We start from the raw sequence: 25676 nt of genomic DNA, 5'->3' as shown, positions 1-25676 counted from the left end.
CAACGAGTCCCAAACCAGAATATAGATGCTTTTGTTTCTGTAGCAGAAATATCAATTTTGACAGAATTGGCAGTGAAGGTCCAATCTTAAGGCTTTCCCATCTAATGCAGGGCTGCGGGCCCCCTCACGATAATTGGGTGTGATTTTCAGCTGCCACTTAAGCGATGTCAATGTCACGGGTTAGAATCACATCAGCAGTGGTGCTACAGCCTTGAACTGCACTACAGGAAGTGACACGACAGGCTGAGCTTTCTTACAATTTCCTTACCCACCAGTCCACCCTGTCAGTTGGTCATTCCAGTCAGCCTGGCATGGAGAGGGGAAGCTGGGTAGTTTAGGCAGGAGTAGGGTGGGCACCCGCCTCTGTGCACTTGGACCCTAGACCAGCCAGGACGGCCCTTCTCTCCAGGCTGGGGCTGGCGAGGAACTAATTGTGTTTACAGAGCAGTTTTTGAGTATAACTGTTGTCTGGAATTTGACATCAGCGGAGGGTGCATTTGTGTATTGGTCTGCATCCCTGTATAGGAAAGCTTTGGTTTATCAAATCTCGTTTTTAAATTCCCACTGGGCTTAAGTCACTAGAAACTTTTGACTGTCTTAAAATGAAAACGGAAGATTTTGAGGGGAGCGGCTCAAGCATCCTGAAGAGGACGTTAGTAATCCAGCTGGGATTCTAACCCATTCTCCAGGACGGGTGAAGAAGAATGGAGAAAGTGGAATATCTGTGTTTGCCCAGTGAAAATTGTGCCAGCCCCTTGAAAAGCATGCATTTAATATTAAAGGATACAAAATCTGTAGTGTATTAGAAAGATATGAAAAAGAATGTATTTTGGAATTTGCACGATGACTCTGAAGGTTTGTAAAAGTCCTGATGTTCAGTAATTCAGCCTCGATAATTTAATAATTTTAAATGACTTTTCCAGAAAATAACTGATTAGACTTAATGTTTAGTGAGTCAGCAGGAAACTAAAGTCTGAAACAAAACCCGGCTTCCCTCTTCTCTGTTTTTTTGTCTCTTTCTGTCTCCCCTCCCTCTCTTCCCTTCCCTCCTTCTTTCTTCCTTTAGTAGTTTGACTGGTTAGTAAAAAACATGCAGGGTGGTATTTAACGCGTCCTTTATTTCTGAGTTCCAAGACTGCAGCTGGAAGTGTTTATGAAAGAACAGAGGACAATTAGCTATAAAAAGCAAGTTACTGGTCCTCCTTCTGAGATAAGTCACGAGACTGGGTATGTTCTGCTGCTTTCACAGCCCCTCTGTTCTTGGAGAGGAATTTCCATCCCTTTGTGGAGCTGCCAGAGCAGCAACAGAGAGCTCTGAATGACGTCCTCCAGGCGGTCCTGTTTGATGAAGAATTACTCTTGGTTCTGGAGCAAGTGGTAAGACCGGAGACATCTCAAGGTAGTGTCTTCACATGGTTTTCTGGAGATGTGGATGGGCTAGATCTCTTGGGATAAGGCCTTGAGCTGGGATAAAATGGTGTTTAAAATTTCCCCACCTCCTTTTAACCCTAAAGCTTCTTTTTTTTCTTATTCCCAGGTCCTTAGTTTTCTAACTGCAGAAAGGTAGTCGATGTGAATAGAAGGGTGTATTAGTTTCCTAGGGCTGCTGTAACAAATGACCACAAACTCCAATTTACTCTCTTACAATTCTGGAGGCCACAAGTCTAAAGTCAAGGTGTCATTAGGGCCATGCTTCCCCACAGGCTCTAGGAGAGAATCCTTTTTTGCCTCCTCCAGCTTCTGGTGGCTCCTGGCATTCCTTGGCTTGTGGCCACATTGCTCAAATCTCTACTCTGTCTTCACATGGCCATCTCCTTTCCTGTCTCTTAAAGGACACCCACCATTGGATTCAGGGCCCACCCCAATCCAGGATGATCTCGAGATCCCTACCTAAATTACATCTGCAAGGATGCCAGATAAGGTCTCATTCTGAAGCTCCAGGTGGACCTATATTTGGGGGACCACTCTCCGTCTCACTACAAGGGTTGTGTGTCATGGGGCAGAGGCCTGTGTTGTGCCCAGCTTGGCCTGTGGCTTTACTAGATCTGTCTCTCTTCTCTTCCCTGCCCCCCCCCCATCTCTCCCCACAGTGTGAGGACATAGTCAGCAGCCTGTCACCCTCATTGGCGGTGCTGGGGAAGCTGAAGCCTTCACAGCAGCGGGACCTCGTGGCCTTCCTGCGGCTAGTGGGGTACAGTGTGCAGGGCGAGTGTCCAGGCCCGGAGGATGTGGTCCACAACCAGAAACTCCTTTCTACGGCCTACTTCTTGGTCAGTGCGCTAGCAGGTATGGAAAAAAAAAAGGGGGAAGAAATGCTGTTGCCTTGAAATTACTTTGCTTACTTTGTGGACGATTTGGTACATAAGGTTCCCTCCCTTTCAAGCAGTGCAGGGATGATAGGCAGTGGAAGACTGAGGAAGTTAACAGGATTGCCGTGAAGTCACGGACTTGAGTATGAAGGAGGCCTGTCTGCTGCCAGCCTCCTCCAGTGTCTTGGAGAGAGGGCTTCCCTTTCCTCCCCCAGCGAGGGCTGTCTGTGGGCACACGCCCCCACCAACACAGGAAATCAGTTTCCCCAGACACAGCCGGTGATGCACACTCGTTGCCTGGCAATGCTGAGTGGCAGTAGCTTGCATTTGGCACCTGCTCTCTCCCCCAGTGTCTCGTTCCTTCTGATCCTCTTGTTCCTCTTTGCAAACTTACGGCTCTACCCCAAGTGCAGCATTGTGGCCATTAGGGCAGGGAGGCTGCAGAGAGCATCCCAATGCACTAGGTTGCTGGGCCCAGCAGCTCCACAACTTCCACATGCATCCTGGCCATCCAATTATTATTGAGCAGTGGACGCCGCCCTGACACTTCTTTGCCAGCTCCCATCCGGAACGCACCTTGCCAGAGGGTCTGTGGTACCACAAGGTAGTCATCCTGTATGAGGAAGCTGGGCTTTCACTTCCTTCTCAGAAAGGCAAGACCTGGCAAGGCAGCCCAGTCTTAGTCCCCACAACTTCCCTTCAAGGTGACGTTAGTCAGGGCACTGAGCTCCTGACATTCAGAGTTTCTCCCCAGCACCACAGGGGAACAAAGGCCCAGGAGTCTCCAGTTTTTAAACAATTAATCAGAGCAAATGCCTCTCCCAGCTCCATATGCCAATGAATGTACGCTCTATGCCTTATTCCAAGTCATGGGTAAACATTTTGACTGGGATAGGACATAAGACAGAGCCCTGTGGAACTCCACTGAAGACCTTTTCCCAGTGTTAATTGGTATATCAGAGAGTTTAATTACAGGCATTCTATCAGGAGCTAATCTACAGGCCAGAGTTCTCTAGCTTGCGAGAAGCCCTTTCTTCACATACCCTATTACTTACTGAAATTATTTTTTAACATCTTTATTGGAGTATAATTGCTTTACAATGGTGTGTTAGTTTCTGCTTTATAACAAAGTGAATCAGTTATACATATACATATGTTCCCATATCTCTTCCCTCTTGCCCTCTTGCGTCTCCCTCCCTCCCACCCTCCCTATCCCACCCCTCTAGGTGGTCACAAGGCACAGAGCTGATCTCCCTGTGCTATGCGGCTACTTCCCACTAGCTATCTATTTTAATCTCAATAGGCTGGACTATTGATGTCAAATATGTAACACATGGCCAACACTGTGAATGCACCACAGTCCCCTTTTTCCTGAGCCTGGACACAGCCTCAAATTCTCTGCAGCCTTGCACACAGGCAGCCACTTGGGGTTGGCACATAACGTGAGACTTAACCTGCTGTGTCTGAGCTGGAAGCTCAGGGATAGTGAGATGTTTAAGTGCAGCTGAAAATATCTGCAGCCTGTTTCTAAACGAACGGTGCTCTTCTGCATCTTTCTGAACTGAGATCTCATTTATGTGTTGGTCACTGTGGAGGTCGGATTGGTGTAAGCTCTTTCACTAATGCTCTTGTTTATTCTTGGCCCTTCTGAGTTGACCTTTTCCTCCTACAACAGTCTTCTCTTCTCAGAATCTGGGAAAGGTGCTACAACAGGAAATGGCCCCTTTTTGAGGCCTGTTTCCAGCTTTCTAAGTAATAACACTAGTTTTTTCTATAGCATTTACTTTTTTAAAAAATCAACTGAGATATAATTGACACGTATATACATTAATTTCAGGTGTACAACCAAATGGTTCGATATTTGTATATATGTCTCATTAACTATGTATGCATCACCATACATAGTTAAAAGTTTTCATCACAAGAAAAATAAACTTTATAAGATTTACTCTTAGCAACTCTCAAATATACAGTACAGTATTATTAACTCTAGTCACCATCCTGCACATCACACACCCGTGACTTATTTTATAGCTGGAAGTCTGTACTTTTTAACCATCTTCACCCATTTTACCCACCCATATACATTTTACCCACCCCCACACACACCCCTCCCAATCTGTTCTGAGCCCTTTTTTATTTTAAGACTCCATATATAAGTGAGATCATATGTTGTCTTTCTCTGTCTGACTTATCTCACTTAGCATAATGCCCTCAAGGTCCATCCATGGTGTCACAAATGGCAAGATTTCTTTTTTTTTTTTTTACTGATTAATAATATTCCTCTGTGTGTGTACCACATATTCTTTATCCATTCATCCATTGGTGGACACTTAGGTTGCTTCCCTATCTTAGCTTTTGTAAGTAATGCTGCAGTGAACATGGGGGTGCATCTTTTCAAGTCAGTGTTTTCGTTTTCTTTGGATAAATACCTAGGAGTGGAATTGCTGGACCCAATTATGGTAGTAAGACTTAATTTTTTGAGTAGCCTTAAAAAATTCTCACCAACAGTGCACAAGCGTTCCCTTTTTTCACATCCTTGCCAACACTTGTTATTTCCTGTCTTTTTGATAATAGCCATCCTAACAGATGTGAGGTCATACCTCAGTGTGGTTTTGATTTTAATTTCCCTGATGATGAGTGATGTTGAGTACCTTTTCATGTACCTATTAGCCATCTGTGTGTCTTCTTTGGAAAACTGTCTATTCAGATGTTCTGCCCTTTTTTAAAAAAATTTATTATTTATTCATTTATTTTTGGCTGCGTTGGGTCTTCATTGCTGCACGCAGGCTTTCTCTAGGCGTGGCGACTGGGCTTCTCATTGCAGTGGTTTCTCTTGTGGAACACGGGCTCTAGGGTGTGCAGACTTCAGTAGTTGTGGCACACGGGCTCAGTAGTTGTGGCTCGCGGGCTCTAGAGCGCAGGCTCTGTAGTTGTGGCGCATGGGCTTAGCTGCTCCGTGGCATGTGGGATCTTCCTGGACCAGGGCTCGAACCCGTGTCCCCTGCACTGGCAGGCAGATTCTACTGTGCTGCCAGGGAAGCCCCTTCTGCCCATTTTTAAATTGGATTTTTTTTGCTATTGAGTTGTTGTATGAGTTTTTTATATGTTTTGGATATTAACCCCTTATCAGATATATGATTTGCAAATATTTCTTTCCCCATCAATAGGCTGCCTTTTCATTTTGTTGATGATTTCCTTTGCTGTGCAGAAGATCTTTAGTTTGATGTAGTTTCACTTGTTTATTTTTGCTTTTGTTGCCATTGCCTTTGGTATGAAATCCAAAAAAATCATTGCCAAGACTGATGTCAAGGAGCTTATTTACTGCCTATGTTTTCTTCTAATTTTATGGTTTCAGATCTTATGTTTAAATCTTTGATCCATTTTGAGTTAGTTTTTCTGTATGGTGTAAGATAGTGGTCCCGTTTTTCCAGCACCATTTATTGAAGACTGTTCTTTCTCCATTGTATATTCTTGGCTCCTTTGTTGTAAATTAATTGACAATATATGCATGGGATTATTTCTGGGCTCTCTATTTTGTTCCACTGATCGATGTGTCTGTTTCTATGCCAATACAATACTATTTTGATTAATGTAGCTTTATAATATAATTTGAAATCAGGGCGTGTGATATCTCCAGCTTTGTTCTTCTTTCTCAAGATTGCTTTGGCTCTTCAGAATCTTTTATAGTTTTAAACAAATTTTATAATTGTTTGTTCTATTTCTGTGAAAAATGCCATTGGAATTCTGACAGCAGTTGCACTGAATCTGTAGCTTGGGTAGTATGAACATTGTAGCAGTATTCTCCCAATTCATGAACATGAAATTTCTTTCCAGTTATTTGTGTCTTCTTCAACTTCTTTCATCAGTGTCCTATAGTTTTCAGTGTACAGGTCTTTTACCTCCACGGTTAAATTGATTCCAAGGTATTTTATTCTTTTTGATGCAGTTGTAAATCGGATTGTTTTCTTAATTTCCTTTTCTGATAGTTTGTTATTAGTGTATAGAAATGCAACAGATTTTTGTATTTTGATTTTGATACTGCAACTTTACTGACTTTATTCGTGCTAACAGTTTTTTGTTATTTAGGGTTTTTTCTATATATAATATCATGTCATGTGCAAATAGGGATAGCTTTACTTCTTCCTTTCCGATTTGGATGCCTTTTGTTTCCTCTTCTTGCTTAACTGTTCTGGCCAGGACTTCCAATACTATGTTGAATAAAAGTGGTGAGTGGGCTTCCTTGTCTTCTTTCTGACCTTAGAGGAAAAGCTTTCAGTTTTTTACCACTGAGTATGATGTTAGCTGTGGACTTGTCATATCTGACCTTTATTATGTTGAGATATGTTCCCTCTTTAGCCACTTTGTTGAGAGTTTTTATCATAAATGGATGATGAGTTTTGTCAAGTGTTTTTTCTGTGTCTATTGAGATGATCATATGATTTTTATCCTTCCTTTTGTTAATATGGTGTATCACATTGATTTGCAGATGTTGAACTGTCCTTGCATCTCTGGACTAAAATCCCATTTGATCATGATGTATGATCCTTTTAATGTATTGTTGAATTTGGTTTGCTAATATTTTGTTGAGGATTTTTGCATCCACGTTCATCAGGGATGTTGGTCTGTAATTTTCTTGTGGTGTCCTTGTCTGATTTTGGTATCAGGGTAATGCTGGCCTCATTATAAAATAAGTTTGGAAGTGTTCCTTCCTCTTATTTTTTGGAAGAATTTGAGAAGGATTGGTTTCAATTCTTTAAATGTATGCAGAATTCACCAGTGAAGCCATCCTGGTCCTTGACTTTAGTTTGTTGGGAGATTTTTGATTACTGATTCAGTCTACTTAGAAAATCCGAAAAGACTGATTACTACTATTTCTTCCTGATTCAGTCCTGGCGGATTGTATGCTTCTAGGAATTTATTAATTTCTTCTAGGTTGTCCAATGTTTTGGTATATAATTATTCATAGTACCCTCTTATGATCTCTGGTATTTCTGGGATATCAGTTGTAACATCTCCACTTCCATTTCTGATTTTTTAATTTATTTTTTTAACATATTTATTGGAGTATAATTGCTTTACAATGTTGTGTTAGTTTCTGCTCTATAACAAAGTGAATCAGCTATACGTACACATATATCCCCATATCCCCTCCCTTTTGCATCTCCCTCCCACCCTCCCTATCCCACACCTCTAGGTGGTCACAAAGCACCGAGCTGATCTCCCTGTGCTATGCGGCTGCTTCCCACTAGCTATCTATTTTACATTCTTTTTTTTCTTGGCAAGTCTAGCTAAAGGTTTTAGTTTTCTTTATCTTTTCAAATAACCAGCTATTAGTTTCATTGATTTTTTTTCTCTTATCAGTCTGCATTTCATTTAATTTCCACTCTGATCTTTATTATTTCCTTCCTTCTACTAACTCTGGGTTTCATTTGAACTTCTGTTTTTTTTGAGGTATAAAGTTAGGTTGTTTGAGATTTTTCTTATTTCCTAAGGTAGCCATTTATTGCTGTGAGCTTTCCTCTTAGAACTGGCTTTGCTACATCCCATACATTTTGATATGTTGTATTTCCATTTTCATTTGTCTAAAGGTATTTTTGATTTTTCTATTGATTTCTTCTTTGACATATTGTTCAGTAGCACATTGTTTAATCTTCACATATTTTGACTTTTCCAGTTTTCTTGTAATTGATTTCTACTTTTATACCATTGTGGTTGGGAAAAATGCTTGATATGATTTCAGTCTTCTTAAATTTATTAAGACTTGTTTTGTGGCCTGTAAAATATGACCTATCCTGGAGAATGTTCCATGTGTGCTTGAGAAGAATGTATGCTCTTTTCCTTTTGTATGGAATGTGCTCCATATATCTGTTAAATCCATCTGATCTAATGTGTCATTTAAGGCCACTATTTCTTAATGGTTTTCTCTCTGGATGATCTATCCATTGATCAAAGTGGAGTATTAAAGTCCCCTACTCTTATTGTATTGCTATTTCTCTTTTTAGGTCTGTTATATTTTCTTTATATATTTAGGTGCTCTTATGTTGGGTGCATAAATATTTAAAAGTGTTATATCCTCTTGTTGGATTGACCCCTTTATCATTATGTAATGCCCTTCTTTGTCTATTACAGTCTTAATTTTAAGTCTATTTACTGCAGATATAAAGAAAGCCTATATAACCCTAGCTTTCTTTTGGTTTCTGTTTGCATGGAATATGTTTCCATCCCTTCATTTTCAGTCTGTGTATGTCCTTGCATCTGAAATGAGTCTCCTATAGGCAACATAATGGTCTTTTTAAAAAAAAAAATTTATCCATTCAGCTACTCCATCTTTTGACTGGAGAACTTAGTCCAATTACATTTAAAGTTATTACTGATAGATATGTACTTATTGCCATTTTATTAATTACTCTGTGGCTCTTTGTTCCTTTCTTCTCTTGCTCTCCTCCTTTGTGATTTGATGATTTTCTCTAGTGGTATGCTTAGATTGCTTTCTCTTTACTCTTTTGTGTATCTGCTATAGGTTTTTAATTTGTGGTTACCATGAGGACTACATACCAACTTAAAATAGACGGTTATAAATACCTGTTGGTAACAACTTAAGTTTGAACGCATTCTAAGGCTCTACTTTTTTACTCTCCCCCTCCTGGCATTTTATGGTTTTGATGTCACAAATTATATCTTTTTATCTTGCATATCCCTTAACAAATTATTGTAGTTATAGTTATTTTTTTACTAATTTTGTCTTTTAATCTCGTACTAGTTTTGTGATTAATCTACCCTTACAACATTATTCTGAAGTTTACTATATATTTACCTTTACCAGTGAGATTTATATTTTCATATGTTTTCCTATTACTACTCTTTCATTTCAGCTTAAACAAGTTCCTTTTACATTTCTTGTAAGGCTCGTCTAGTGGTGATGAATTCCTTCAGCTTTTGCTTGTCTGGAAAATTCTCTCCCCTACAATTCTGAATGACAACTTTGTCAGGTAGTCTTGGTTGCAAGTTTTTTTCGTTCGGTAATTTCACTATATCATACCACTCCCTTCTCGGCTGCAAAGTTTCTGCTGAGAAATCTAATCTGCTGATAGCCATGTAGGTGGGGTTCCCTTGTGTGTAACAAGTTGTTTTTCTCTTGCTGCTTTTAAGATTCTCTCCTTGTCTTTAACTTTTGACATTTTAATGTGTTGTGGTGTGGGTCTCTTTGGGTTCCTCTTACTTGGAACCTCCAGTCTGGGTTTCCTGGGTCTGAGTGTCTGTTTCCTTCCCCAGGTTAGGGAAGTTTTCAGCCCCTTTCTCTCTTCTTCTGGGATCCCTATAGTGCAAATGTTGGTCTGCTTGATGTTGTAGCATAGTTTCTTAAGCTGTGTTCACTTTTTTTCACTTTTTTCTTTTTGCTGCTCTGATTGGGTGAGTTTCATTGCCTTGTCTTTGAATTCAGTGATCATCTGCTTCATCTAGTCTGTGGTTGAACCCCTCTAGTGTCTGTTTTGGTTCATTTATTGTATTCTTCATCTCTGTGACTTCTATTTGGTCCCTTCCTATATTTTCTCTTTCTTTGTTGAAGTTCTCACTGTGTTCATCCATTCTTCCCCCAAGCTTATTAAGCATTTTTAACTCTTTAGCAGGCAAATAAATCACTTATATGCTTTTCATTCAGGACCTTTTCTGAGCTTTTATCTTGTTCCTCTGTTTGGAACATATTTCTCTGTTTCTTCATTTTCCTTGACACTCTGTGTTTGTTTCCATGCAGAAGGTAAAGTAGTCTCCTCGCACGTGAGGGAGTGGTCTCATGTAAGAGAGGACTTTATTCAACCTCACCCTAGCTCTTTGTTGTCTCTCAAACCTTTGTGATTGTCCAAGCAGCCTGTTTTTAGTGGCTCCCAATAGTTGAGGGTTGGTCAACACCTGTCAGTGCCCCAAAGAGGATCTCAGTCAGCACCTAGATTTAGGCTGATTACAAGCCAGACCTTCAGGCAGCAGCTTTTAAAGTATACAAGTATATACAGACCACAGTGTAAATCCTGCTAGCCAGTAGAGCCAGGTGACCTAGAAGTGTCACTGGGTGGCAGTCACAGAAATCACAAGCCAGACGATTGTATAAGCTCCTTTCCAGGAGATACCAGCAACCTGGAATGAGGCAGATGGAGAGCACAAAGGTAGCATCCATTGGCCTCTGTTCCGAGAGCAGACCCCTAGACGTATGTCAAACCAGAAGCTTGCCCCTCAGGCCGAGCAACTGGGCCTCTTTCACAGAAAGACTAGGGGTGTGTTTCAGTTTGCTTTCTGACAGTGCTTTGAGGGTGGTAGCTGGCCAAGAACAGTCTGATTGTTACAGTCCCGAGGGACCCAGGAATGCAAGCCCTGCTGGCCATGAGAGCCAGACGATCAAGGGGCGTTTCCTAGGTGGCAGCCACAAAAACAAGGGCACCAGAGATGTGTCATAGCCCTTCTCTGGGAAATACTGGTGCTTTGAAGTGTGGCAGAGGGAGGGTGCAAAGATGGTGTCTGATGGCCTCGGTCCCCAGAGAGTACACCAGCAGGTCCCTAGGTGCGTGTTAAATTACATGCCTACCCCCAGGCCGATGCTTTATGATAACAAATAAGCCTCTTTCATAGAGAGTGTGGGGGTTTTTCAAACAGCTGCTTCTGTGCTGGGTCCTAGGGGTGGGTAAGTCCTGTGCAAGCCCTTTAAGAATGATTTCTCAGTTCACTATAGGCATATGGGTTTGTTTTCCTTGTTCACCTGATGTATGGGAGTTGCTCAGGTAGTTTGGGGTTTCTTCAGAGGAAACTGTCCCATATGTTGCTGTAGATTCAGTTTGTCTGTGGAGGGAGGTGAGTTCCGGATCTTCTTATGGTGCCATCTTGAACTGCCCTCCCCGTTTGTTTAAAGCACTTCAGTCTCAGCATCTAGCCCATCTCCTGGAACACTTCCCCTACTATTTCGTGACCTTAAGCATGAACTTCCCAGGTTTCATTTGTAAAATAGTTAGAATATGAAAGATCAAAAGAAATCATTTCAATTCCAGAAACAATGAAGAAGCCTCTACTGTGTTTTAGGCACTGCTAGATGCTGAGGTAGGAGGAAATCATCATTCCCACCCTCAAGGGAACTACAGTCAAGCAGTGAAATTAGGTGGTAAGCGCTGTAAAGCAGAGCTGTGTCCCTAGCACCATGCTCAAGGTCGTGAGTGACCACTGAGTAACACGGAAGTAAAGCATTTCTAAGAATAAGGGATGATGACGATTACATGGGACTTGGGAGTCACCTGAGCAGTGAGGAATGGACACATGAACGGGTGAGATGACTTGTGATGGTAGCTCAGCCAGGACATCCTGTCCCGGGGGCTTTGTCCCGGCCCTTCACAGCCTTGTGGATCTTTCCACAAGGCCCCATACCTTTACCATCTTCATCTTCCTGATTTGGGAGCCGGGCCTCCTTGAGGATCTGTTGAAAACGGTGGGGACTCTCTGGAGACAAAAGCACATTTAAACGCCATTTAGGGAGTTCTCTGGCAGGCTCGGACCTCGGGGCTGCCCCATGCCCCTAGCAGCCTTCTGCTCTTGGGAGAAGGCTGTGTTTCGTTGTGCTCTGTTGGGCCACAGCCTCAGCGACACACTGCCATTTATATAAATAAGGCTTCTAATTAGTGCAGGAGATGGGGGTGTTCATGAGTGTTCCCTGCGCCAGATGATGGAGCAGACGATTCTTTTCTCTTTTGCCTTTTCAGTGCAAAGGTTGTATCCCAAGGGATTGGGTCCTTTTAGCAACTGCATCTGTTCTACCTTGGGAGGTATTTAAAACTGGTTTTGACTAACACTGATCTGGATTTCCTTTTCCTGGGGCTTGGCAGGACCCTTCTGCGGCAGCCCCCAGCCTTATACAGCTCTGTGCCAATGCTCTCTGCCACTGGTACCCTTGTGTTGACCTAGCTGTGGGCCAGGGGGCCCTGCACAGTCCTGGGCTCAAGAGGTCTGCTGTGCCACCCCTTGACTAGACCACATTGTATCTTTCTCCCCCAAATGATTAGTGACCTAGGTATAACCCTTTATAGTTTACATAGTTCTCTGACATAGGCAGAAAAAAAGAAAATCTATAGTATGCAAATGAGGAACCTTGCTGAGAGAGGTATACCCAAGGTCGCTCCCAAATATTTAGTGGCGCTCAAACATAGCTCTTCTGTCACCAAACCCCAGGTTCTTTCTACTTTTCTATGCTGATTCACTTTTCCCTGAGTCTGTACCGTTCTTTCTGATTGGCAAATTGCATGTAAGAAATATCCTCTGGTGAACACAGAGCTAGTTACCTGGTCCCTACATCTATTTTCTAAAAGGCCTTTGCTGCCAGTTTAGCCCCATTCATTCATTTATTCTACAATTACTGAGCATATCCTCTGCCTGACTGGTAGAGGATATATAAATTAGGTACAGCTCGGGGGCTGGCTCTGTTTCCATGGGTGCTTTTTGATGGTGACTGATTTTTTTTTTTTTTTCTCCTGCAGAAATGCCAGATAACGCAGCAGGTCTGCTGGGCACTTGTTGTAAGCTCCAGATTATTCCTACACTGTGCCATCTGGTAAGAACCTCCCAGAGAGGACCTGGGGATGGGCAGGAACAGGGAAGTGATGAGGAGATGGACACCTAACAGCTGATAAAACTCGCTAGGCTTTCTCATCCACAACAGCCCTTCAAAATAGGTTAAAACAGGTATTATTAACCTCTCTCTTTTTTACACCCTGCCCACGTCACACACCCCATAGGAAGGCTAAGGCTCAGAGGGAAAGGAGTTATTTGAAGAACTTGCTAGCAGGGCTAGGACTCAAACCTTATATTTATACTCCAAATCTCATGATTTTTGCATTTTTTGGAGAGAATTTTGGCCAAGGCTTGGTGCAGTGTTGCAGGGAAGGGGCCTGACACCACAGTGTTTGCAATGGCAGTTCTGTGGCTGGACCAGTTTGATTCAGCTCTGCATCAAATTCAACAGGGGAGGTATTCAAGAGGACTGCTTTGTCTCAGGGAGACATTTCATTTTCTCCTAGGAATATCATTAGCTTCATGCCCTCAGGAAATGCCATGGCAAGAGCAAGAGCTAGGTAATGATGAGCTTAGCCCTGAAAGTCAAGGTTAAGCTTTTCCTTTTTAAATTACAAACTGGGTCATGGGTCATCAATAGAAGGGACCATCAGTAGGCTGGGGCAGCTCCTCTGTTGTAGCTTCTGCAGGTGTTGCTCAGCCTAGGGCAGAGAAGCAGAGGATACCCGGCTATGTTATTTTGAGGCCTGCTTACTAAGGGCTGAGGCCAGCATGCTATGTAGACCCAAAGGACCAAAGCTCAGAGCTCTGCTCCCAGATCTGGGAAGCAGGTATTGGGGTAGACTGCCTAGATAGGACCCTGCAGTTTGTTGTGCATCTACTCTGGGAACTTTGAGCACTGTGGTTATGCCTTTGGTACTTCTTGGCGTAGCAAAGACATCCAGAGACTGCAGCAAGGCTTCATTCCAAGGAGCAGTTTAGATGTCATTCACAACCGAAAGCAGATTCTACCTGTGCAGAGGAATGCTGTGTTCTTGTACTTTGACCACAAAAACTGAACTACTTGAAAATGAGCCAGCATGCCACCGTGGTGCGGCCAGCTGAGGGTAAAGGCTGATGGCGCAGTTTGGTTATGGAAACAATATGTATCATTATCTAATTGTATGCAATGACAGTAACTCTGCTTTCTAGCTTAGCTCCCTTTTGCAGCAACTAAGTATTTAGCATTTCCCAAGTCAGCCCTCACCATGTATTTACAAAGTCATTAACTGCATTCAGGAAGTATATAAAAAAGAAAATACTGCCGAGACTGCATTAGCTAACTCCCTCCCTCTCCCAACCAGCTCACAGTTAGTTGTCATCTTCCCTGCAGGTCTGCTCTAGGATTTGATCTTTGGGTTGCTTCCAAGTTCTGCTCTGTTGGTGTTCTGGGAGTAGCCATTAGGACGCACTTGGAGTCCCAGCACAGCTGGTATTCTACCTTGGTGCAAAACTACCCACCCACAGAGTCATCTCTTTGCCTTTGTGGGCTGCTCAACATAAAGAAGTAATTTTTCTTTATGCGAAGACACTCAGGAAGGTCTTTAATCTCCCCTAGAGCTCATAACAACGTTTGTTAGGACCGCAAGGCTCCTGCCTCCTGAAGGAATCTGGGTATCTTATGTTTCCTATAGGTATTTACTTACAGCAGGGTACAGAAATCTCCTTGCATGCCTGTCTTGTCTTGTCTGGTGGCCAGAGTAACTTTGAGAGGCTTGCTGAAGGGCTTTTGAAAGAACAGCGTCAGATACACTAACAAACACATTTGCGAACTGGTGAAAGAGCTGGTGAGAAAGTGAGAATCATCTGGAGGGAATGTTAATTTCACACATTTCCCCGCCCCCCCCCCCCCCCCCTTTGGGTGACTGTAATCTCTCTTATACTGAGAAGTGCCTCTGGGCACTTGGGGTTGGCAGATGTTCAGAGAAGAAGGCAGGATGTTGCTGGGTGCTTCTCCACCAGACCCAGGACACAGCCCACTGTGCTGCATCAGTGGAGCTCACTCTTAAATCACCGGATGTGGTGCTCATGCTTAAAGAAGCAGGCCAGATCCACTCCCTAAAGCATCAGCTACAATTTACAGTCTAGGCCACGTGGTAACAGGAAACCTGTGGTTACACTGTGTGAGTTGCATTGGGGGAATCTACAAGGTGTAGATTTGTAAGGCTGATTTTGATAACAGACACACAAGTTCCTTTATATGCAAATGAGTGCTGCCCTTCAGCCCCTGGGACAAGTTGCTTATTACTTTTAGTAAGAAAGATGATTATCAGTGCTCAGAACATGTCTGGAATTCTTTTGGATTCCCTTCAGATTCAGTTAAAATTCATGCATACCTTTATAAGGCTTCATTTTTTATTTTAAATTTTACTTTCTACATTATTAATCTGATCTGGTTCTGAGTGCCTGTTTAAAATTCAAATCTACTGGCAAATTTGTAATTACTAAAGATTAAAAACAACTGTGCAGAGGCACCGCTCAAGACCCTAAAAGCAAAGTTTCACAGGTTCTGAGCAGTTGCAACTAGAGCAGTGTTTGATGTGACCTCTCTGAAGAACTAACGTTCAACTGAGGGTCGATGTTCTAGGCAGGGTATGAGGTAAGCACAATGGACCAGGTCCCTGCTCTCCTGGGCAGCTTAGGTTTTAATAAACAGAGTAAACAGGGAATGTCAGGAAGATAATTTCAGATACAGCAAGCATATGAAGACAATAAAATAATATAATAGTGGCTGGGATATGGGGGTAGCGAGTGGCTCAATGGAGAGAGGATTAGGAAAGGCCCTTCTGATGTGGCATTTCAACCAACAGCTCAGAGATGAGAAGGAAAGTTCTGTGGGGAACTCTGGAGGAAGGATGTCGCAGGTGGAAGGAAGAGCTTAAGGCAAGAAGCATCACTAAATAAACCATGGTACCTGCCTTTGAGGAGTTCATGCAAACATGTAAGACATTCTAATAGGTGAATTAAAATTAAAAAAAACAAACGGTACATACTGTGTGTATAAGAAAGTTATATGCTGACCTTTCTAATCTACTGGAGTTGTTGGATCCAGTAGAAGATAGAGTTCAGAGAGTAGGGATTGGGTCAGAGGACTCCAGGCGAAGTGGAGGTCCTGGCCTGGGCCAAATATATCCTGTTACAGCCTAAGGGTTTTCCCTGCTCTATTTGGGGAATGTAAACAACTTAATTTTTCCCCCATAATTAGTTAAAAGTGCTAACATTATTAGCCAATGATGTGGATTTTCTATAACCTTTTTTGATGGATTTGTTTACATGTGTCATTTCAGCTCTGTGCTCTGTCTGATGATGGTGTGTCTGATCTTGAAGACCCAGTCTTGGCTCCACTGAAAGATACAGAAAGGTTTGGGATCGTGCAGCGTCTGTTTGCCTCAGCTGACATTAACCTGGAGAGACTGCAACCTTCTGTGAAAGTTACCACCCGGAAGGACCCTAACGTTTTCCCACTGATTCTTTATATAAGCCTGAATGGACTGTGTGCTTTGGGCAGAGCACAGTAACCGTGTCATATGTGGATTACAGGTACACCTTATTTTATTGCACTTTGCAGATAATGCTTTTTTTTTTTTTTTTTTTTTACAAATTTAAGGTCTGTGACAACCCTGAGTCGAGCAAGTCTGTCGGTGCCATTTTTCCAACAGCATTTGCTCACTGTTGTCCCTGTGTCACATTTTGGTAATTCTCCCAGTATTTCAGACTTTTTCATTATTATTATATTTGTCATGGTGATCTTTGATGATACTACTGCAAAAAGATTACAACTCGGCTCAGATGATGGTTAGCATTTTTTAGCAATAAAGTATTTTAAAATTAAGATATATATATTGTTTAGACATAATGCTATTGTACACATAATAGACTATAAGATAGTATAAACATAAGTTTTATAGGCACTGGAAAACCAACATTGTGTGACTCGCTTTACTGCAGTGGTCTGCAGCCAAGTCCACAGGATCTCTGAGGTCTGCCTCTATGTGTTATCAGCCAAGCCTGGCTATTTCTCAGCATCATTAAGATACTGCCTTTGGGGCTTAGATCACCACGTTAAAGGTTGATCGAAAGGCTGATCTAGGAGATGAACTTACGGAACAGTTTAATAAGTGGTGACTTTTTGCATATGAATCGCCTCAAATTTAGCCACCAGGTACTCTGTGTACAGTGTCTTTTTCACAGGAGATCCTCTTGTGCTGGTAACCCAGTGTCCGAGTTAGACCCCAGCACATAAAGAGCTGGAGGAGAGTTGAGAATTGTAAGCCAGAGTACATTCAGATCTTTTCTCTGCAGAAAAATGGGTCCATCTAGTTCCCACTTCCTGTTAAAAACAGATGAGGCTGATGCTTTGATCCAAAAATTTGTGAATGCTGTGGGGAGGAATTTTTCTTCATAGAAGGCTCCATTTTGAATGTGCTGTATGCTATGCAGTGACTGATTAATTGAAAAACGAACTGTAAATGCCACTAGAGTACAGAGGTTATTGTTTAGCAGAAGACTCTAACAGCAGGACACTGTTCCTTAGGGCCATGCTTTGAAGAATGTACCAGTCCTATGTCTAGAGCAATGTGTGGATTTCCCATGCGTTCTGGATGTTGAATTTGTAAAATACTACATTTTGTATCAAAGGAAACTTTGAATTGTATATATTTCTCTTCTTCATTCTGCTTTCATATCCTTCTCCTATTAATAGCCTGAACTGTCTCTTGAGTGCTCCTGATGCCACTGGGGCTCTGAAGCCACTTCTGCTTTCCCTTAGCAAGAAGCTGCTGAGACCTACTGCTAGAATTTCTTACTTTAAGAGCAGGAGGGCAAGCAGTTGTTAGAAACATTCTGTGTTACTCAGTACCTGTTTTTCACCTCAGCATCACTTACTTATTCCCTTTCTGCACTTGAGATTTTAATGAATGTTTAATAAGGAAGAAATGAAAATAACCCTTTCATGACCTCTATTAAAATAAGACAAAATTATGCAAATACTTATGATATATAAGAAAAGAAGGACACAGAGTGGTGGCAACAACGTAGAAAATAAGCACCTTATTCACAAATTGGAAAGAACATTCAAAAGTCAAGATAGTTGTGTTAAGATGGTGGTACTATACATGCCTCTTGTCTGGTTTTCTGAAATAAGTATAAGGAACATACTGCAGAGAGAATGTGTGATATGAACCTACTTGTGTGAAAAACAGATATACATGTATCACAATGCATGGGAACCCTCATTTAAGAGTTTACAGGAAAGGATTTAGAGGTTGGGGCGCAAGAGGCACTGGGGGGAGTGGTTCACCCTTCTCTTCCTGTTACAATTTTGTACGTCTTAAAAATAACAACAAAAAACCCAAAACATCAAAAACTAAAGATAGGCTTAAGACAGAAAGAAAAGATGCCATCATCTAAGCAAGTGCTGGAAGTTTGGGTTACAGCAACTAAGGCAATCTGTCTAAGACTGGCCAGTTATCTTGCTGGACTGTGTTTTAGACATTAGCTGTTGAAAAAGATAGATATAGCCAGAAGCAGCCGCATTGCACAGGGAGATGAACTCGGTGCTTTGTGTCCACCTAGAGGGGTGGGATAGGGAGGGTAGAAGGGAGACGCAAGAGGGAAGGGATATGGAGAGATATACATATAGCTGATTCACTTTGTTATAAAGCAGAAACTAACACACCATTGTAAAGCAATTATACTCCAATAAAGATATTGGAAAAAAAGAAAAAGATACAGCCTTATGCTGCTACAGCAGACCCCCACTGGGATCTGGTGGGTGAGGTAGTAAGTAGTGCTGGACTCCAGTGAGGGTGAGACTGGGCCTCCAAAAGGTTCTTCTAACTAACTAGTTTCCTCATCATTAAATATTAATTTTAAATGTATGTTTATTTACTGCTTGAGATCCAGAACCATACTTCTTTCAATAATTAGATTTGGAAACAAGTTCTAGTATCCCAGAACATCTAGAAAACCGCAAGTAAATACAGTAGTATTTCCTAGAACAGAACAACCACCTTAACGCTGATGTTTCCACAACCACTTTTGTTTCATAAATGGATATAGGAAGAAATGCTGACATGACTAGCTGGTGTGGTGTGGCCTGATAAGGGACCCTAAAATGTGTTCATGACCTAATAAATCCCTAGAACCTGGCAAACGGAGACTTCACAGGTGTTTTTAGGTTGTGGACCTTGAGATGGACAGATTATTCTGGATTATCTGGGTGGAGCCTTAAAAGAAAGAAGGCAGAAGGGTCAGTGAGAGAGGGATTTAGCCAAAGAAAATGCAGGAAAGAGGAGGCATGAGAAGAATTCACTGCTGTCACTGGCTCTCAGGACAGAGGGGGCCAGTTCAAGGACAAGAGAGCAGTCGGTCAGCCAGCCAGCAAGGAAGGGGACTTCGGTTCTACAACTGCATGGAACTGGAGTCCAACAACAACATGCAAGAGCCTGGACGCAGATTCTCCTCCAGACCTGCAGGTAAGAGCCAGGGCAGGGCCTGGGAGACAACTTCACTTTAGCCTGGTGAAACTTGTGTTGGACTTCAGACCTACAGAACTGAGATGATAAGTTTGTATTTTAAGCTGCTAAGTTTGTGGTAATTTGTTACTGCAGTGATAGAAAACTAACAGGTAGTATAAGACGGAAGAATGAACCACACAGTTGGACCCTTGAACAACGTGAGTTTGAACTGCATAGGTCCACTTATATGGGGATTTTTTTCAATAAACACTACAATACTATACAATCCACAGATGCCCTACCATGCATACCAAGGGATGACTTGACTTAAAACCTATTTTTTTTGGAATATAGGTGAAAAACTCTTTGACATAAAGCATAACAATATTTTCTTGGATCAGTCCCCCAACGCTAAATAAATAAAAGCAAACATAAGCAAATGGGACTGAGTTAAACTTAAAAGCTTTTGCACAGCAAATGAAACCATCAACTAAACAAAAAGGCAGCCTATGGAATGGGAGAAAATATTTGCAAATGAGGCTGCCGACAAGGGGTTAATATCCAAAATATACAAACAGCTCATACAACTCAATCATAGAAAAAAACCAATCAAAAAATGGACAGAAGACGTGAATAGATATTTTCCCAAATAAGATATAGGGATGGCCAACAGGCACAAGAAAAGATGCTCAACACTGCTAATTATTAGAAAAATGCAAATCAAACCCACAATGAAGTATCACCTCAAACTGGTCAGAATGGCTATTATCAAAAAGCCTACAACAACAAATGTTGGAGAGGATGTGGAGAAAAGGGAACCTTTGTATACTGCTGGTGGGAATGTAAATCAGTGCAGCCACTACAGAAAACGGTATGGCGGGTCCTCAAAAACTAAAAATAGAACTAACGTGATCCAGCAATCCCACTACCTGAAAAAAATGAAACCATTAATTTGAAAAGATACATGCACGCCAATGTTCACAGCGTCATTACTTACAATAGCAAAGACATGGAAGCAACCTGAGTCCCCATCGAGAGACGACTGCATTAAGAAGATGTGGTGTACAGATGGAGAGATATACTATGTTCTTGGATTGGAAGAATCAATACTGTGAAAATGACTATACTACCCAAAGCAATCTACAGATTCAATGCAATCCCTATCAAATTACCAGTGGCATTTTTTACAGAACCAGAACAAAAAATCTTAAAATTTGTATGGAGATGCAAAAGACCCCGAATAGCCAAAGCAGTCTTGAGGGAAAAAAACGGAGCTGGAGGAATCAGACTCCCTGACTTCAGCCTATACTACAGAGCTACAGTAATCAAGACAATATGGTACTGGCACAAAAACAGAAATACAGATCAATGGAACAGGATAGAAAGCCCAGAAATAAACCCACGCTCCTATGGTCAACTAATCTATGACAAAGGAGGCAAGGATATACAATGGAGAAAAGACAGTCTCTTCAATAAGTGGTGCTAGGAAAACTGGACAGCCACATGTAAAAGAATGAAATTAGAACACTCCCTAACACCATACACAAAAAGAAACTCAAAATGGATTAGAGACCTATATGTAAGACCAGACACTGTAAAACTCTTAGAGGAAAACATAGGAAGAACACTTTTTGACATAAATCACAGCAAGATCCTTTTTGACCCACCTCCTAGAGTAATGGAAATAAAAACAAAAATAACAAATGGGACCTAATGAAACTTAAAAGCTTTGGCAAAGCAAAGGAAACCATAAACAAGATGGAAAGACAATCCTCAGAATGGGAGAAAAGATTTGCAAACGAAGCAAACGGACAAAGGATTAATCTCCAAAGTATATAAACAGTTCATGCAGCTCAATATTAAAAAAACAAACAAGCCAATCCAAAAATGGGCAGAAGACCTAAATAGACATTTCGCCAAAGAAGACATACAGATGGCCAAGAAGCACATGAAAAGCTGCTCAACATCACTAATTATTAGAGAAATGCAAATCAAAAGTACGTAGAATGAGGTACAACAGGTAGAATGGCCATCATCAGAAAATCTACAGACAACAAATGCTGGAGAGGGTGTGGAGAAAAGGGAACCCTCTTGCACTGCTGGTGGGAATGTAAATTGATACAGCCACTATGGAGAACAGTATGGAGGTTCCTTAAAAAATTAAAAATAGAATTACCATTGTGACCAGCAATCCCACTACTGGGCACATACCCAGAGAAAACCATAATTCAAAAAGACACATGCACCCCAATGTTCACTGCAGCACTATTTACAATAGCCAGTTCATGAAAGCCACCTAAATGCCCATCAACAGACGAATGGATAAAGAAGATGTGGTACATATATACAATGGAATATTACTCGGCCACAAAAGGAATGAAGTTGGGTCGCTTGTAGAGATGTGGATGGATCTAGAGACTGTCATACAGAGTGAAGTAAGTCAGAGAAAAACAAATACCATATATTAACGCATATATGTGGAACCTAGAAAAATGATCCAGATGAACCAGTTTGCAGAGACACAGATGTAGAGAACAAACATACAGACAGCAAGGAGGGAAAGTGGCGGGGGGTGGTGGCGGTGGTGTGATGAATTGGGAGGTTGGGATTGACATGTATATGTTGATGTGTATAAAATAGATAATAAAAACCTGATGTGTAAAAAAATAAAATTCAAAAAAAAAGATGTGTGTATATATATATATGTAATGGAATATTACTCAGCTATAAAAAAGAATGAAATACTGCCATTTGCAACAATGTGGATGGACCTAGAGAGTACTATGCCTAGTGAAATAAGGACAAATGCTATATGATACTCACTTACATGTGGAATCTACAAAATAATACCAATGAATGTATATACAAAACAGAAACAGGCTCACAGACATAGAAAACAAATTTGTGGTTACTAAAAGGGGGAGGGGGGAGGGACAAATTAAGGATATGAGATTAACAGATACAAACTACTATATGGAAAATAGATAAGCAGTGAGGATTTACTGTATGGCATAGTGAATTATACCCATGATCTTGTAATAACCTATAATGGAATATAATTTGTAAAAATACAGAGTCACTATGCTGTACACTTGAAACTAACAATATTGTAAAGCAGCTATATTTCAGTTAAAAGACTAATTCTTTCAGAAATACCAGAAATACACTAGACTAGCAATTTCTGAAGTATGAGGTATAGAATCCTGGAAACTAGCTTGGGAAAGAGTTGCCAAAGTACCTTTTCTGGAAACAGGCTTCCTGCACTCACCCACATTCACGCCTCCATCCCTTGGCCAGTCTGGTGGGTCCACCTCCCTTTCTCACCGCAGGCTTCAGGGCTGAGCTGTGTGCCACAGCAGGCATTGTCTTTCCCATCAGGGTTTCTCTTTCTTGGCTAGCTGGGAAATGGTCCTAGTATTCCATGCCATCTAAGCTTAGAGGTCTTTTCTTGATCCTGTATTTTAACCTTCCCTGTCTCTGGAAATCTTTCCTTGAAGAAGTCATCTTTGAAAGCCACGGAATCTTTGGGCTGGGACAGACGAAACAATAATTAGGATTTCCTTGTGAAAAAAGGGAGGCAGGTGAAAAATTGATCTATTTTGGTGGGAAGATCTAAAATAACATCAGAGGCTTTTAACAAAGACTATTAGCATTTAAAAGAAATTGGTGAAGCTCATCTGATACTCTCTGTATTTTATTATCTCCAAGCCTTAGTGCTACCTATAAATGAAACACTACAATTTCCCAATATTAAATATTTATTTCTTTACATATACAAAAATATTTTACCAGGAGTATGCAATCTCACAGATTGGACATTTCAGTAACTTTCATTTTGGACAACATATGGAAATAATGTGAAAAGAAAAATTTATAGGGACAGTTTCTGAGAAATCAATACTTAATTGTACTGCAGGAAAATTTTATTTATACAAGGACAGCAATAATGTTTCTTTTATACAGGAACTAGTAATACAGTTACTTGGAAAGCAGTAGCAATTTTATTTTTAAACTTTTTTCACCAGAAACTTACTTTGGCAGCTTGTTCAGCTTTGATTTTTTGGTTGCTAACAAGCATTTTGCCCTCCATTAAAAAACAAACAAAAACATAAAGGTCTCTTCTACAATCATTTCAAAGACCAGAGGTTAAAAGGAGCATGCATATGTGTTCAAAATAAATATATACCAAGAGAGATGGAAAAAAAGTCCCCCAAGGTCTTCACATCAATTTCTCATCATGGGCTCTAACAGAGCTAACAACGTGGAAATTATACCAGCTGCTGAACCCCAGTGCTCCTTCTTCTATAGCAAAATCCAAGACACCACTTTCTTAAAAATCAATGTTACTGAAAAAACAGGAGTCAGCAGCTGTTTTTTAAAGTGGACACACAGCCAAAGGAAATATTTATCTTGTATTTCAGTTACAGATGGAGATCAGCTATTCCTCAAATCAGGTTTTACTGAAAAGACTTAAGGCATCTCTCAGTTGGACCGTGTTTACCAGAACAAGGTTTATGTCTCCAAAGTAAGGTTACTCATACCACTGCCTGCCTCTCCTATTTAAGAGTAAGATGAGAACCACACATTTTAACTGGTAATGACTTCTGGGTTAGTAATACATAGCAGAGGAGTTTCCCTCTTCCTCCAAGCTCCCAGGCCACCTTGACTGATGTGAGGAAGGTCAAATTTCAGGCATGGCTTGTCATATTTGTATGTTTCTACCCCTGGCATGCTATTGCTGAAGTGCAGTAAAGACATCTATCTCCAACTTTTAAAATAAGACCTTTTGGCTTCTACTCTGTGGTAGTGACAATACCTGTTCAATGGGACTCAAGACAAGTCCCATTGTCTTGAGTTGCAAGACATTGCAAGCATTTAGGCATTTAATCTGCCAAGTTGTAAGTGGCATTTACATTACCTGTAGATGTGTTCATTCAGTTTGTGCCAGAGATTAGAAACAGTAAAAGCTGGTAGGGAAAAAAAAAATTGTCACTTCTGACCGACTTTGGCACGTGGAGGCAAGTCAGATTTATCATAGCACTACAGTATCAGCCAATGGCCCTGAAACAGTTAGAGAACAAATCTAAAATGCATTCATGTTATGCATCCATACCATGCATTCAAGGTCCCCTAACTGGACCTAACTGAATGTGTTTCCCCTTTTAAAGAAACAGATGCCTTTTAAACTTACACTAAACAACTTACACTTCAGGCATAAGGTAGGGCAGCTTTAAGGGGCAAACATCAGAGTGTCTCTGGATGCTTACTTAAATTGTGGACTGCCTACTTAAATTTTGTTTGACTTGTGAGTGGTCAAGGTAGCAAGGATTTGCTAAAGGTTTGGACTTAAGAGTAGGATTCTGAACTCAAGACCTCCTGACCAGGACCACTAAGAGAGCAGAACACATCCTCTTCCAGGCTGGAACTATCAATGCATCCTCAGAGCTGTTTTAAAACTGAAGGTAGAATTTCTGAATGGTGTGCACCAATCACTATGTTACCTCCAAAAGAGGTACATTTTAAAAGAACTAAAAGATAAGCAACCTCAGGGTAAGTGAATAAACAGATAAAGTAGCTTAATAAGGATTTTCCAATTTAGCATTTATCACATCAGAGTTATAAATTACTTCTTGTAATTTAAGGTGAAGACAAATATTAAGTTAGCCTTATTTAACAAGTGTAATATTAAAACTAAAGGGAGATATAAATTTTATCAAAGGTCACATGGTCAGGAGTCAGAATTAGGATCTCAACCAGTAGAAGTACACCAGCTCTATTTTTATCAAAAGAGAGACTATTTTAAAGAAAGCAGTACAGTGTATTGCAGAAGTAGTGCAAACGTGCTTTTAAATTCTTACCTTAGAAATGAGATATCATTCCTTCACTTTTTAGTGTTTTTAAGGACTCATTTTTGATTCTGTGCATTAAATCATTCCAGGAACACACAAAGTAACATGACAAATTATGGGAAATATTAAAAATGAATAAAACTTGAAGCTAACAAAAATGCAGTTAAAAAATAATCTTACCTTAAAAAAATTATAATTGTTATCTTCTGCAGATACACAATGTATACGTAAAAACTCATGAATTATTAGTCGACTGTATTCTTAAAAGTCTGTGAATAATATTAACTTGTACTATATACAATAATCCTCTTATTTAAAATTCTGAATTTCTCCCAAGAACTCCAAATCTATTACAGATGTTATTACATGAATTCTCACAACAAATCCAATGAAACAAGAGGAGGGCAGGTACCATAATCTCTAAGCCGGAACCATATCACAAACTCATTTGAAGGTTTAAATAAGTATTTCCCAAGAGG

General features: G+C 40.9%; 1 protein-coding gene across 2 annotated transcripts in view; it reads left to right on the top strand.

The window, feature by feature from the left end:
* The window catches only part of GSDME (gasdermin E), a 94978-nt gene that overhangs the window by 47772 nt on the left and 21530 nt on the right, over positions 1 to 25676 (top strand). The window contains exons 6-9 of one of the 2 annotated variants that reach the window (XM_060020619.1): positions 1250 to 1377; positions 2091 to 2286; positions 12818 to 12891; positions 16178 to 16430. In XM_060020619.1, coding sequence (XP_059876602.1) covers positions 1250 to 1377; positions 2091 to 2286; positions 12818 to 12891; positions 16178 to 16408 — 629 coding nt within the window. In that variant the 3' untranslated portion in view covers positions 16409 to 16430. Of the gene's footprint in view, positions 1 to 1249; positions 1378 to 2090; positions 2287 to 12817; positions 12892 to 16177; positions 18797 to 25676 lie in introns of those variants that run through there. The other variant, XM_060020618.1, reaches the window with a different exon arrangement.

The sequence above is a fragment of the Delphinus delphis genome, chromosome 9 (assembly GCF_949987515.2).
Source record: "Delphinus delphis chromosome 9, mDelDel1.2, whole genome shotgun sequence".
Lineage (NCBI taxonomy): Eukaryota > Metazoa > Chordata > Mammalia > Artiodactyla > Delphinidae > Delphinus > Delphinus delphis.
Note: the sequence above shows the minus strand (reverse complement) of the source record. Positions and strands in the feature narration are given on the sequence as shown.